The sequence below is a fragment of the Nilaparvata lugens genome, chromosome 10 (genome assembly GCF_014356525.2).
Source record: "Nilaparvata lugens isolate BPH chromosome 10, ASM1435652v1, whole genome shotgun sequence".
Lineage (NCBI taxonomy): Eukaryota > Metazoa > Arthropoda > Insecta > Hemiptera > Delphacidae > Nilaparvata > Nilaparvata lugens.
The window spans coordinates 29,197,518-29,213,618 of record NC_052513.1 but is presented as its reverse complement, the minus strand read 5'-3'; the positions used below and the strand labels follow the sequence as shown (position 1 = coordinate 29,213,618).

General features: G+C 32.6%; 1 protein-coding gene across 1 annotated transcript; it reads right to left on the bottom strand.

Annotated features, from left to right (window-relative positions):
• Positions 1 to 1,008: 1,008 nt before the first annotated feature.
• LOC111064179 (annexin B10) lies at positions 1,009 to 15,979 on the bottom strand. Its single transcript, XM_022351869.2, has 9 exons — positions 15,020 to 15,979; positions 9,836 to 9,884; positions 8,921 to 9,097; positions 7,828 to 8,032; positions 5,001 to 5,080; positions 4,551 to 4,623; positions 3,718 to 3,891; positions 2,406 to 2,587; positions 1,009 to 1,161 (listed from the first exon to the last, which is right to left on the bottom strand). Exons 2-9 carry the CDS (start codon positions 9,845 to 9,847, stop codon positions 1,105 to 1,107), a joined length of 960 nt encoding a protein of 319 aa, XP_022207561.1. The 5' UTR covers positions 9,848 to 9,884; positions 15,020 to 15,979; the 3' UTR covers positions 1,009 to 1,104.
• Positions 15,980 to 16,101: the final 122 nt, after the last annotated feature.

The following is a 16,101-nucleotide window of genomic DNA, read 5'->3' as shown; positions in this document are numbered from 1 at the left end:
CATACATAAATTACAAGTGAACTACACAATTTGAACAACATTAATTTGATGCATGGCTTACTCATGATAATACTTAATTTGATAGGCTTAGTGAATGGTCAGCAATATCCAGTTGAAATTACAACAATGAAATTGTAAAATTCATTGACCAATCAGAGCGAGCAGAGTCTTCTGGAAGTCACCATCCACATCACCCTGTTAAATAAAATAAATAAATATATTTGAAAAAATATTCCAAGCAAAAAAAGATTTTAATTGTCACACAGATTAGTAGTAACAAGAAGGGGAAATTTGAGAATATGCTAATGAAAGTGTCAATTATTTGAAATATGAGACCTAGGAATGGAGATTGGCGTTTCTATGCTTTGAAAAAACTAGGAAATGAAAATGAATTGTGGAAAACATTAAAATTAATGAGTTTTTTTTTTTTAATATTAGTTTGAAATAATGTAGTTTATATGAAATGGTATGAATGAAATGTATTACAAGCACTGATGAGGAAATTCGTCCAATCGTCCATGAGAAATTAACACCAATAACAATCATACTAAACCTTACATACAACCAACAGTTCTCAAGTATTTTAGAAATGATTCCAAGAGGGGATTATAGAAGCGAAAACAGGTGAACTAATCACTATGATAAAAAGTGAAAATCACTATTGTTTAAAAATGTATACAAACCTGGAAGCAGAATATCAAACTCAAAAACAAAGTATGGCTTCATTTAATCTGAAACTGCACCTGAGTCTGTCCAGAATTTTCGTTTCTACCAAGTTAAGGTTCTACTAAGGGTATTGAGTGGAGCTATTCTGATGCCCCTTATAGCTGAATCCACTTGGTAAATGTATGTTTAATTGGTTATCTCTCTTACACCAGACTTGGCAGCAAGGTAACAAAATTTATTTAAATTATAATTTCTGGATAAGCCCCATTTTATAGTTGATTACCAGGTAGGTAGTTTAAAAGTATGGATCACAACATACAAATGATGAAATGAGTGCACCAATTGAACGTGAAACTTATTTTAATAGAATTACAACATAAAATTAAATATAAAAATTTGAACAGTGCTTTATTCTGTGCTGGATTGTATGCAATTGATTCATGGGCCACCAATGAGTGCTACTAGTGCTTTCTTGTAATCCCCCGATGTTTCACTCTGCAAATTAAAGAAAAAACTACTGAAAATTGTTGGCCTACATAAGTATTTATTTCAAAGTTATGGAACAATTTTATAACTTAATGGTTGAGAAAATCAGGCCATACTTATACGCATTATTTGATTACAAAAGAAATATCAATAAATATAATTTTGAACTAGTAGATTATGAGATATAAATAAAAAAGAAGTACAGCTAACTATCATACAGTCAACTCAGATCACTATTCAACAACTCATCAATTGAAATATTACATTAAAGCCAGTTTTTTCTCTAACTATAGCTAAAGTTTTTCAACTTGTAAAAATATGACACATCAAACAATCTCAATTATTAATGTGATAAGTTCTCAAGTTTTCAGGATAATAAATTTAACATCGTTATAAGTTTATATGTAATATACATTTCACACCAAATATTTTCTTTTTTCACTAGCATAACTTATTTTTAATTCGTCAAGTACAAAACTATAAAATACCGATGCTAGTGACTAACAGTAAAGCTTCTTGATATATGATTCTGGTGAGAATGAACTAATTGGCATGGATTTGATAAATTATAATGTTAAGAATGCTTGAAAAAGTAACTGAAAAATTAGAGACCTAAAGAGCTCACAGAGAACACGCATGGCTCTCTCCTTCTGGCAGTGCAAAAAGACAAGTCATTGTGTTTTGTATATTTATTCTTACAGTAATAAATTATAATAAATGTTCAATTAATTCAACAAGTCATGTTGATTGATTCTGATTCATTAGTCAATTAATCCGTTTAACTTGTGTACGATTGAGAATCATTCATTTTTACAAAATAGATTTCAAATTAAAAAATAATATACATCTATTCATTGTAATCAATGAGTAATAGTTGGATCAATATTTATCTGACCAGTATTCATCGATTAATTCAATTTATTTGTGGAAGAGTAGGCTAATAAGTTCTTGGAACTAAATAAGTTTTAAAATTTCTTGGAAAATAAACAATATTTTTTTCTTCCTTTCTTCAAGCACAAAATATAAAAGTGACTAGAAAATTAGAGTTAAACACAGTATTCAAAGATGTTATAGAGATTTTTAATTATGAAATAAGAACACAATATATGTTTTCCAATAGAAAGGACAACATAATATTGTGATTTTATTTCATCCTAAAAAAATTAAAGTTCTGAACCGCCTATTTATTCTGAAGAGCCGTTTATGAATAAATATATTTTTCAAAGTTATTGGAATCAAACTAATTAACGTACCTTGACAACACTCTCCAGTGTCTTGTCATATAGCCTCTCGTACTCTTGCTTGATATTGCCGAGGTCGATTTCACTGCGACTGACAATGATTCTGATCAGTGTGTTGTTATCAGTTCCGAAGCCTTTGACAGCATTGTGCAACTGTTTGGCCAAATAGGTGACTGGACATTGCACGCATTCCACTGTTGAGAAAATTGGAAGATATGAGTCAGTTAATGACTAATGGCAAACATAGATTGATCAAATCGTTTTGTAATGTTCTTTGGAGTTGTAGTACAAATATTTACACTTTATCTGTTTGTATTCATGTTGAAACTTATTTCTTGAAGTAAAGCTGATCTAAATTTAATTACTATTGAAAAAAGTGAAGCCCAGAGAGCTAAAGTAAAATTTATGTAATAAAAAAAAAAATCAGTGAAGAATAATATACTGACAATATTTAAAAAAAATGAACAATGTAATGCATAGTCTAACCCATGATAATGTAATGTAAAAATAATAGAAAATCTAGAATGGATTTATCGATTTGTGACTATTGTTTATCATACGAGTATTTTCAAAGTTATAAATGAAGAGACTGACCTATTTTTACAGTTTGAACATTTACGAGTGATCATCGTATGTACGTGAGTACAAATATCATGTGAAATTATTTTGATGAAGGCTTTCATTTATTGACTCAAGTTCTAATACTGAGTAGGCCTACGTCATGCCACGTATTCAAATGTATTAAGCACACATGCATTTTATTTGCAATGAGTTTATTTAATTCATTTACAAAATGAAGGTGATACTGTTACATAATAATTTTTAATCTCTCATTTATTGACTCAAGTTCTAATACCGAGTATTTCTTCTCACGTATTCAAATGCTTTGAGCACACATAAATTTTAATTAATTTAATTCAATCACCAAATGAAGACAATACTATTACATAATAATTTCCAATCTGAATCATCAAGAAATCAATGCAACAAAATAATCAAATATAATTACACAACACTTCTGTATTTCTAAACATAAAATTGAATATCCTGATTCAATGCATATTGAAATTCATGTGTGCTCCAACTTATCGATGATTACATCAAAATTCATCATCACTTTCAATAAGATTAAATTATTTTCAAATGGAACAATTGAAACTGTTAAGATTCCTTGAAAAAGAAATCATTCTTATAATTATTGATAACAGTTTCTATTTTTCAATAAATAGATTTTAAGTTCCGATATTCATTCTATTGAAACCTTATCAAATTTGAAAATTATTTCAAGTTTGACTGATTACAAATTGTTGATTAGATTACTTACCAACTCCAATATAAGCATCCAACAGTGAGCCAGATAGTTCATTCCTCAGTGACTGTTCTATTGTTCTGCCAGCCAAATTCTTGTACTCCTCAAACACAATCCGCAATTGTTCATAGCTGTCGTGTGATAGAATTTTGTTGAACACCTCCTCATCTGTTCCAAGCTTCCCTTCACCTGAGGCAAGAAAAAATGCTTAAATTTTAGTGACTGTCAAGTGTTTGATCAAGAAAGAATCAATCCTGTTCAAAAGGCTCATATGGTTCAATTTCAGCATGTCAATTACAGATTTGTGAATAATTAATAATCAGTAGAAATAAGGTAAACTCTGATGGAAATCAACAACAAATACTATCATCAAGAAACAAACATGGACAATTTTATTAGAAATTGCAGTTAACCAACTGCTGGAATATTATTACTGTACTGTATTATAATTATTTTAAATATCCAATGAAAGCTAAACTAAACAGCAGAAAAAATTTGAAGAATAAAACTGCCCTAAAATTGTGCATTTATTGGATATTTGAAATTATTATTATGCAGTAATAAGAAACAAACACTTGAAAAATTTCCGAGATCATAGATTATACATAAGTAACAAATTGTTCTCTCTGTTTCTATGAAATATTATGTGATATTTAATGGAAAATTGAAAAATTTCCGAGATCATAGATTATACATATAAGTAACAAATTGTTCTCTCTGTTTCTATAAAATATCATGTGATATTTAATAGATTTAGGGTTAATTATTATATGCAATATTAATACCATCATTACCATTACCGTATGTAGGTAGGCTAATCGTACAAATTTGAAATATTCAATAAATACCTGCATTATAAAGGAGCTGGGCTTCTTCTTTGGCTTTTTCTGCAGACACTACTCCTGGTTCATCTCTCACTCCCTAAAAAATATGAATTGAATAAATTTTTGATATTTTTATCAACAAAAAAATCTATAATGGGAATATTTTTTTCAACCAATAACACCTGCATTTACATAATTCTTGTAAACAGAGAATGGAAGCCCCTTCACACTCTACCTTTACAGGGAGATAAAGTCAACCAACATTTATAATAGAAATATTTTTTCGGCTGCCGCTCTTTAGAAAAAATTTGTATGGTTTGTAAAAATGTATTGTAATCTATATTTTCTCAATTCATTGTCGGTCAATTGTCTTTCAGCTTTTTAGTGCTAAAGTCACTAGGTCTGTTTTTCTATCTATAGAATACAGCATGATTGAATTTTTACAACATTGGCTTCCTTTTCTATCATACTCACAGTAACTAGGAGAGTAAGGAATCTTCTGAAGTCCCCACTTGTTTCAGTACAAATGTGCTCTGCCAGAGGTCTGTCATATACTGTAAAGAATAAAATATGATTAATAGTTTTTTGATTTGATCTGTCATGAGGAAACAAACATAGACAATTTCAATAGAAATTGCAGTTAACCAACTTATCATAGGTTTTGCTTAATGAGCTGAAGAGTTCAGAATGAAGGATGTGTTTTATGTGTGGGATGTGTGTTATGTAGGATGAAAACATGCAGAATGTATGACTCCTTAGAAAGTAATTGAAAATGGCCTAGAAATTTCTATTTGTGTATTTTTGTTTGATTTCAATTATATTTATACAAAATGTAGTTTAATATGATACTTGAAATTGATAAGAATGAAATAGGAGTAGTCTATAGTGAGATTCAGGTTATAAAGTCAGCATCTGATGAAAATTGGTTTGGTATCCTTTATCTGAAAAGCAGATAGATCTACCCTTTTCCAACTCTGCACCGTTGGTACTACTGTAAAAGTGAAAGAAGTGCTTCATAAAGTTAAGTAATTACCAATAGTTCAAGTTATATTATAATTAAATATAATATATTTGAGAATTTATCATTAATTATAAGAATCAACAATCAATATCAGATCAAATGTATACCGTGATGCATTGAATCACACGAGTAATATACCGTACTTAAGGAGGCGGTGGAAAACAAAAAGTGGCAACAATGCCTTCCTATTATTTCCACTGACTTAATAATTAAATCTCACTATAGGTTGATTCGTTTTTGTCCTTGAATCTCACTACATATTGCGTGAAATACGCAGAAAAAGTAGAACACAGCTCGATAGTTTTTATCCACGCCAAAGCCTGTCTCAGTTTTGGGAGATCGAAAGTCAAAGCTATTGATAGAAGATTGGAAACGAATCATGGAACAAACTCAGTTCTTTGCCTTACTAACTTGCTATTTATAACGGTTATTTATGTCTGACAGTTTGAGCATTAATTCCTCAAATAGAGCTTCAAAGTGGGATTCTTTCTCCTTTTATGTTCCACCCTTCCTTTCATCTACATCCTTCAACTTTCATTTTCAAAGCTGGAGTATCTTCCATATGATCTCATCATATGACAACGTTTGTGTCTGCCTCTACTGATTAAGTAAAACTCATCACATCAAAATAAATATAAGATCTAAAGCACACTTCTTTGATTTCCTAAGAACAAAAATATTAATAGAAAATCATTTTGGCTAATCTTGGGGCGTCCCAGCTTTAATTTCATGACGAATCGTGAAGGTCGTTACATAACGTGACACTTGGTTATAATTGGTTACATAACTTAATTGGTCTATATAACTTAACTTGGTTTGTGGGAATCAAAGTGTCATGTTATACCTCGCGGCCTTCACCTTTGCTCTTTGTATATTCATCTATATCGGAATAGAAATAGTCTTGAGCGAATGCCGGTTTGTTCATCCCGAATTTTGTGATAGAATACTTCCAATAAATGAATGAAGAAAAAGATAATCTTACTTCCTGTTTAATAAAGAAAATAACAAAGAAGACGAAGAAAATAATACACTAGATGACGAGACATCAGTTCTGGTTCTACTTGAGATGTTTGGAGCTTTTATTTGCGATGAATCATACCTCTGTTCATGAGCCTACTCATTACTTCTTACGACTGAAAAACTAGTTCCAAACAAGATGCAGTATTATGTAACAGAGAGTTCTCACTTATCCAGTATGTATCGTCAATTTCCTGTATTTCAGCTTGCTGTCAAGTTTTAATCTATATAGATTAAATAATTTCAGATGACTAAACCTACAAACAGAGTGTTAATCATCACAAAATAGAATATGAGATCCCCATCTCAATTAAGATATCATGAAATATGACATATTTATGAAATATAATAAAATATGAAATCGCCATCACAGTTATGACTTTTTCAACTAAGAAATTGCATTCAAACAAGACATATTACTATTATGCTCAGGACGGAGAGGGAGGTACAATGAAATCTTCCCAACCTAGCGTGAACGAATAATATTAATTCTTAAGGGAGGGTTTACACATCTTCATAGAATGTGCAGCAGACCATACTAACCATTTGAAGCCCAGTCGAACTACTTGTTTCTATCTTTCATTTTGCCGTTCTGTTAAGGTCTACCTCTTCTTCTTCTTCGTCTTCTTCTTTTCCATCTTCTTCGTCTTCTTCTGCTTCTTCTTTTCTTCTTCCACTTCTTCTTACTCTTCCTCTTGACCTCACTCTTCTGCTACATCTTCCACCTTTTTCTACTTCTTTTTGGTCTTCTTCTTAACACTCTTCCTCTTTCTCTTCTTCAACCTCTTCTCCTTTTTTCTCTCCTTAAACTCTCATTTTCTTCTTATTACTCTTCTACTATATCTACTTCTTCTGCTTCATTTTATGAATGTATGAATAAGTAAATATCATCATCTCCTTGTTCTTCTTCTTCTACTCCTTTTTATTTCGTCTCCTTTCTCTTCTTCCACCTCTTCTCCTTTTTCCTTCTAGCTCTTATTTTTCTTCTACTTTCACCTCTACTTCTTCTCTCTCTTCTTCTTCTGCTCCATCTTGTATATAAATGAACATCATCATCTCATTGTTCTTCTTCTTCTCCTCACTCATTTACTTCCTCTTCTTCCCTTTTTTCCTACCTCTCTTTTTCTTCTACTTCATTTTTAATTCTTCTCCTTCTCCTGTTCCCTTTTTATCTCACGAATGAATGAATAAATGAATACTATCTTCTTCTGCTTTTCCTCCTCATTAGAACATACATAGAAGCGAGCGATTAGTGTTACTCACGCCGCCAGTAGGTGTCGACGATCTCCTGTATTTCGGCCTTGTTGCGGGTGCAGAGCACTTCGATGACGGCCTGGTCGTCGGTGCCGATGCCCTTCATCGCCTTGTGCAGGTGGTGCGCCAGAAACTCAAACGGCGGCTGCATCAACGCCACTATCACACTCTCAAACTTCCCGCCCAGCTCGCTCTTCAGGTCCTCTATCAGGTTCTGCAAAGTGCAACACAAATTGGGGTACAGTTTAGAAGGAGAAGATTTGAACAACCTATTTGGTTTGTTCGGAAAGAAAAATAAGATAAATCTATTAACATTTATAAAGTATGAAAATAATCTCGAGAAGGAAAAAGACAGACCGAGAATACGATAGGAAGATGAGATCAGGGATGATTTAATAATAAGGATGAGTTATAGAGAATGGAGAAGATTTATAGAGGACAGAGATGCTTGGAGGAATGTTGGGGAGGAGGCCAAATCCCACAATGGGCTGTAGATTATATAAGAAGGTATGAAAAGAGAGAAGATGAAGAATTATTCCGAGTAGAATACAATTTTTCAAAGATGAAATGAATGTTCGATGTGAAATATGATAAAACAAATTGGGAAAATAAAACTCTATTATTTGGGGTTGGAATGAAATTAGTTTAATGTGATTTAATGATTTAGATAAAATGGGTTGAGTGGTGAAACTACTTCAAGAACATGATAATGCATTGTGATAATTCCAAGTAAAAAAACATGGAAAGTATACACATTTTAAAAAACTGATTGGATTTAATAAGGAGTAGGATAACCAATATTTCTAGTGGGAAAACATATCTAGTTGTTCATTACACTCGACATAATAAAAAATAAATTGAATTAAATAATGTTGTTTAATGATGGAGCTCCAAGAACATTGGGAGATTTTCTGATAAAATTTGAATGTGTTTGTATGATTGTATATCAATAATGCTGAGCCATTAATTATAATTAATTATACATTTGAATTGAATCTTCAACTGATTTTTTGTGTAAGGCTGGCCACTTATATGTTATTAACTCTTTGTTAGTCTTTTCCTAGTGTTCTGAAATATTCTAATTCGAAACAAAAGCGCTCACCCTTCCATACTCGGATGTGAAGAACTTGGCGATCTCCTGCCTCTGTGCATTTGTCCTGGTTGTGAGAATATCGATGATGGCAGCCTCGTCAGTTCCGAAGCCCTTCATGGCGGCTCGCAAAGCTTGGCCATCCTCAGATGCACTGAATCCGTCTTTCGGGACAACTGTTGGGATTGGCTGCAACAAAGTACAGCAAAAATTATAACAGAATTCTAACAGGTAGGTTAATGTGAAAAGCTACTTATTTAAAAACATGGTATCACATGTAACCCTATAGAGCATACCTTCAGAATGTTCATTCAACACCACATAGCACACAACTTAAAATTGGTTTCAATCAGATTACACGATTTTTACTCAATAATAGCGAGAGAAAAGGTAGTATAAGAAGATATCCCGTGTAGGTCGTTGATGTTCCAAATTCCAAGCCGATTACGTCGACTACTATATCTATTATTACTGTTTTGCTGGTGTGAGTGTATGAACGGGCACAGTATGGAGACTACCAGCGCCACATAGCTTCACGAAATAGTACTGGGATTATCGGCTTGAGTTAACATTGATAATTGAACACAAACGCCCTTTACCATGGAATATCTTCATATGCTGTTTTCTCATAGATAAATTATTTACCTGACCAATGAAGGCTCATTTTCTCTTTTCTCTATGAAAATAGTAACCGGTCAATTTTCAAAGATTGCTTTTGTATTGTATTTTCAAATATTGGATTGTAATTAAGTATGTTATTAGCAATGTTTTTAGTTAGTCACCTTGGAATTAGTCATGCTTTTTATCCGTACTATCTCTTTGGCAGAATAAATTATTACAGTATTATAAGAATTCTGTGACCCGTATTTTATATATAGAATCTGGTAATGGATAATGGATGAAATATACTTATATGAATATACTTACTGTGTATGCCATATTGGAGAGTTGTTAATAATTGTTCAGTGCTCTTAATCTGGAACAAAGATATAACTCATTCAGTGAATACGATATTATAAAAATTATCGTAGAAATAAGAACATATCAAATGTCTTTAAATCCTTGAGATGAAGCAATTAAATGATAAATTACTTATTCTACACTGAACGATTCTTCCATATTATATGACTGTATGTGTGATTGAATCACTGGAATACAGTAAATTAAATTGTTTCATCTATTATTTATATATAGGCCTATATAAAAGCGAAATGGCACTCACTGACTGACTGACTCACTCACTCGCCTCACTCGCAGAACTAAAAATCTACCGGACCAAAAATTTTCAAATTTGGTAGGTACGTTCAGTTGGCCCTTTAGAGGCGCACTAAGAACGGATTTGGAAAAATTTCCAAAGATACGCCCAAAATCTGCGTTTTTCCAGCGTTTTCTCAGCTTTATCGAGAACAAATGAACAGAAAATGTTCAAATTTAGTACAGAAGCTCAACTAGAGTGTAATAATGTTGTGTCAAAAGGAATTTGAATTAACGCCAAAGATAAACCCAAAATTAGCGTTTTTTTAGTTATTTCATCAAGTAATTGACAGAAAATTTTCAAATTTGGTACAGAGGCTTAGCTAGGATCTAAAAATTTTGTGATGAGGTGAATTTAATATTTCACCAAAGATACGCCCAAAATCAGCGTTTTTTCAACGTTTTTCTCAGCTTTTCTGCGTTTTCTCAGTACTTTGACTTTCTGATGGAATGAAGCATGCTCAAATGAAAAATGCAGGCGAGCGAAGCGAGCCCGCTGATCTCATTTCTGGACGATCCAGTCGGGGGTACAGGGGGCGGAGCCCCCTGGCTAGACGGATACGGCGAGCGAAGCGAGCCTGACGGCTAGTACTCCTATAAAATGACAAATTGCATCCTTCGAGACCAAATTCAATCATATATTCACAAAATAAATGCTGACACTGTAGTAGTAGTAAAAAATGAACATTATAAATGAATTGTGGATTATGAAACGAGTTTTTTGGGAAAGAACATGAAGCTGGTAAAGATAGGAATACACTCAGTGTAAGGGCCGAAACATACGAGGCATCTTTTCAGACGTGTTGGCATGGCAAGATAGGAAAGGAAGCTCTCCCATTGACTGAGTTGGCGTATCGAGAATCAGCCAATAGGAGAGCTTCCTGTCCTGTGAGAAGCGCCTCGTGTGTTTTGGCCCTAATCTTCTCCTATCTTTGATCGTACTCTTCTCTTTTGAATGCGTCTGGGGAGAGTGTGGGAATTTTGCGCGCGAGCGTAAGCGTGGCGTGCGAAAGTGACTGGAGTGACCTTGTAATAGTAGTGTGTGTGAGCTTTTGAGAGATCGGCACAAACTATGTGATGTTGGGAGTCTAGTGAGAGAGGAAAAGAGAAGAGAGCGAAGAGAAGACTGAACAAAAACGCTGTAATGAGAGAGGCCTTGAGAGGTGAATCCTCTGAGCTTCATCTCTGCAGTAGTTAGCCTGTATTGGCGGAATTCCAAATTGCTAGAATGAGAAACCAAGAGTGAAGGAGGAGTGAGATATATTATGGTTTGAGATAGGGAATTAGATAGAAAGATAGAGTGAGGGAAGAGAAGTCTATAGAAGAAAATGAGATATGAGATTGACTGGCAACTCGCAGGATAAGAGGGAAAGGAGAGAGACTGGAGGATGATTATAAAATTGATATGGAAGGTAGATGAGTTAAATCAGAAGAAGAATAAGATATAATGAATATCAGACGACTAAAGAGAGAAAGAGATACATAGAGTAAGAGACTGACTGGCGTCTGGAGCAGAATAAAGTCTTCAAACGGTTCAGTATTGATCGAAGTGCTATTCCTTCCAAAACAAAATGACAACTCACTGTTATCATAATAAAGGGCCTTTTAAATCTGGATGTACTGGAAATCACTTGTATTTTTATTTAGAAAAATTATTATTGATTGATAAGAAAATAAGGACATCGAATAGGGTTGTGCTGAGATTATAAATATGATTCTCTGGCATCGGGTCAATTATTGTCCTTTATACTTTGCCTCTGATCCTGAGTCTGAGATAATCATGAGTGTTTTTTACATGAGGCAAGTTGCTAGTAGGATAGTATATTATCTAAAGTATAGTTGATTGTATTATATCTTTAGGAAAGCACTTGAATTTAAAAAAAACACTTTTGGAGTGAAATGCACTTACTTTGGTAGTGACGATCCACTACCACTGACGATCATTCCAAAAGTGTTTTTTAAAATTCAAGTTTAATTTTAACAGTGAAAAAGTATGGATATGCAACAGAGTAGCCTAATCACACTTGAATTTTAATCAAGATAAAGCAATAGTAACAATGATAAGTAGTAGGCCTAAGATTAGTTTATTTCTGTAATTATTATTATTATTTCTGTGGGCATGCAAATTCAATTTAATGGGTTTTTTCTAATTAATAAATTTGGTTAAATTTATTAATTGATTGTTCTAGAAAAGAGGATAAATGATTAGTTAAATACTATTTTCTGGTAGCTCTAGCAGAATTTGTACATTGATAATAGTATTGTAAGATTTCACATTCACATCCCTTAATAGGCTCAATTCACTGCCTCACAAAAATATAAAGTAGACACTCAGAACTGTCCTATATTTTAGTGTATAAGCTTGAGAATATCTAGCAGTGGTTAGACTGCCATCACCAACTGTGAATGTAGGTCAATGACTGTTGAATTGGTCTGGAGATGTTTCAATTTGATAATCAAGTGGGCCTTTCAAGACAATATTCAAGTCAATTTTATAATACTTACTGGATAAAAAGACTAGATATTGTCCAACCATTGATTTATTAAAAAACGAGACACCGGATTCGGTTGTAACACCATTATCAATCTCTGGTGAACTTTACATTACCCCACCGGTATCTTGTTTTTTAATAGATTGTGTTTCGACAATATCTAGTTTTTTTTCAGTATGGATAACTTACCACCACAATATCGCCTAATATATGAATGAAAATATCATTTTTATTATAAATAATATGACCCACACAACTATTCAAAAAGCTTCTAATATATCTCAATATAATAATGTAACCTACCACTGAAAACACAGATCACCTTTATTTTTATTATTCCTGTTCAGAAATTATTGGTATAATCTAAAGCAGAACAGAACCATACTATTCAACACTATCATAGCAACTGAATTTTCCAAATAGAGTAATTTTCAAATAGCGATGAAAGTTGCTGACACAGTTTTCGTGACCTTCACCTCTCATTTGACAGTGATTTTCTCAGCAAATATCCGTTTAAGTTCAACCTGGCAATTAGGAAAGCAGAAGCTTTAAAACAGACTTTTATGAAGGTTTTAGAGCGAGAATAAATGCTTCAGGATGTGCAAGCTGTCAGTCAGCCATCAAAAGTTTGACAATGTACTTCTCTTGTAAAACTTTTATAACTTTTTTTATATTTTTAGTGCAGTCAATCAACAGGAATAGAGTAGAATTAGAAGAAGAGTAAATGAAAAATTTGATCAAATAAGAAGCTCAGAAGTCAGTCTTAAACATATATTTAATCAGATTATAATGAAATAATTATTGAGATTAATATTCTTGTCGTTGCTTACTACAAGAGTACGGTAACATTTATCAGATAAAATCATTCACCATGAAAAATTCTTGAGAAAAAACTTTTTGTTTTTGAGTGATGTGGGAAGTTTTATTAGAAAAAATTAAACATTAATATGAGGGGTTGATATTGAGACTAAAATATTAAATCATCTTCCAAGATGATCATGAAGTGATTGGGAAATAATAATTGTGATTTTTGTGAGTTTTAAAAATATCTAGGCCTAACTTATTAGAATAAGAACGTTTTAAATAATATCAAATTTAAATAATATCAATAAATGTTATGGGAAGATTGTAACTTAATTAGAGATGAAGGTAATACGTGGAACATGACAATGGAACATTGTGTAATTTAGCCATTGAAGAAGTCCGTACTTGATCTTTTTTCAGATGTTGTGAATAATACTGATATAACCAATAATTGAAGCTAGTGAAATACACATAAAGACTATCGAGACATTGAAAAGATAAAACAGCTCTCTCATTATTATTATATTTCTTGCTGATAATATCAGCATGGTAAATAGTTTGTCATACATTTCAAAGAAAAAGTTGGGATGAGTAATCTATAAAAATAAACAATAGTCCTACATCTTTCAAATAAGCTTTAAAATCGGAGATTTTATGGAAAAGAATGTGTGACTAATTCTGAAATAAATAAGTTAATAGTCTTTTATCACGCGATTGCTTCTAATTTTCAAAATGAGCTTTTACACATTTTTACAGTAAAACTGATGGATGATTCATGTTAAAACTGATAACAGAATGCTGAACAAGAGATGGAAGAGAGCCAAAAATTATTGTTGTTTCCTGAACACTGAACGGAGATAAAAAATAATGGGTAATAAAAGACACATGGGTGAGAAAGGCGCATAAAATGTTACTATAAATGAACAGAACATGCAAAATTTTTTGCATGCAGTTGAAAGACGGTGGATAGACAATGAAAAATTATGGGTGATTAATCGTTTATAAAAAAAAATCTTGTTAATTTGTTTCTCAAAGATTATAAATACGTCATTGATGATCGGGGATAAATAGTATATTTTCAGGATATTTAAATTAAATTTCTTTTGAGGATTGTTATAAAAATTGAAATAAATAAATAATCTCTGCTACTAGCAGAGATGAGATACTATTAAATACAAAATAATATTGAATGACTCAATTTTGAATCTTATGAAATCAGTTCATGACGAGTTGAATATTATTATAGTCATACCCAAAAGTAAATAGTTTGATAAGCTCAAGATAAGTAATTTGATACATTTTGGAGATGCAAATATTCTAAATTAAATGAATTAATGCTGAATTCTCACCAATAATAAACTAAACATCTTTAAAAATATTGCAATAATGGAAGTGACAACAGCAAAATATAGTTTGGCTTTAAACTTCAGAGCTAGATCTTGCCAAAATTGAAGGGTTTGTTTTTACAACTGCATACGTCTTCATGAGACAATATTTATCTAACAAATAATAGTATCTACCAGTTTTCCAATATTAATAACAAATCAATAATACTACTTACCAGAAATATGGTGAGATAGGCAGTGTTTTGATTTGATGGTCGAAAAATGTGCGATGACAACTGATAAAAAAATCTCTGAGATGAACCGACTTGCCAGAACTCTGAACTGACAACTGAGCAGCAGGCTTTGCTGACGCGTGACGTTGATCGGCCTGAACTCTGAACGATGGAATGCCGAAACTAGTATTTGGTAACGAGTACTGATAACAGGTTACTTTCAAATCACTGCTCCACCCGCACTCGATAGCTGGTTACTACGGTGTTACAGCTTTTGGTCACCGTTGTTTTCAAGAATATTTTGTTGAATTATTTTTATTGTATGCCTACATTTTCCAACATCAATTCGATTTTTTAAACTATAAAAATCAACAATGATTGATTAATGGGCCTGCAAAAATGTACCTAATATCAGTACAGAAATTTAGACAGGAATATAACCAATTATAAAGGAAACTCACATCATAATATTGAATCGATGCTTGAGAAGAAAAAAGGTCCAATTATTAGAAATGTGGAAAAGTTGGTCATTCACTGAAACAGTCATTCCAAGATGAAAGTATATAAAAGCCCAGAAAAATCAAATAGGCAACCACAAATTGGAAGCTGTTTTTCTGAAAACTTTGAAAATTTTCAATAAATTCCAGGACATAATTCTTCAATGCTAAATTGCTAACACACTCTTGAATTAGTCGTTCAATAATCCCATTATCTATCAAATTCTGTCAAATAATTTACAGCTCCTTTCCTACACTTGCTCTCGGACATACTTCTTCATACCTCTTCAGAGACACACTGCGCAGACCATCGGGTGACATTCAAAGACAGGCTTTGGAATGGAACCCTGCTGGGAGAAGGAGAAGGGGACGACCCCGTGATACATGGAGAAGAGGCGTGCACAAGGAACTGAAGGATGCGGGAAAGGAATGGCGAGAGATGAAGGTTCTAGCTCAGAACCGTGTGAAATGGAGGCTTGCTGTTGGTGCTCTATATTCCACTAGGAAAGAAAAGGATTAAGTAAGTTCATCCACTTAGTTTCAAATGTATCACTCATGGGTAATTAGTTCCTTGCTTTTCATCACCTA

Excerpts from the sequence above, each read along its gene's own strand:
- LOC111064179 (XM_022351869.2), bottom strand. Across the intron at positions 8,033-8,920 it reads TCACATCCGAGTATGGAAGG|AACCTGATAGAGGACCTGAA; the intron begins GTGAGCGCTTTT and ends TGCACTTTGCAG. Across the intron at positions 2,588-3,717 it reads GGATGCTTATATTGGAGTTG|TGGAATGCGTGCAATGTCCA; the intron begins GTAAGTAATCTA and ends TTTTCTCAACAG.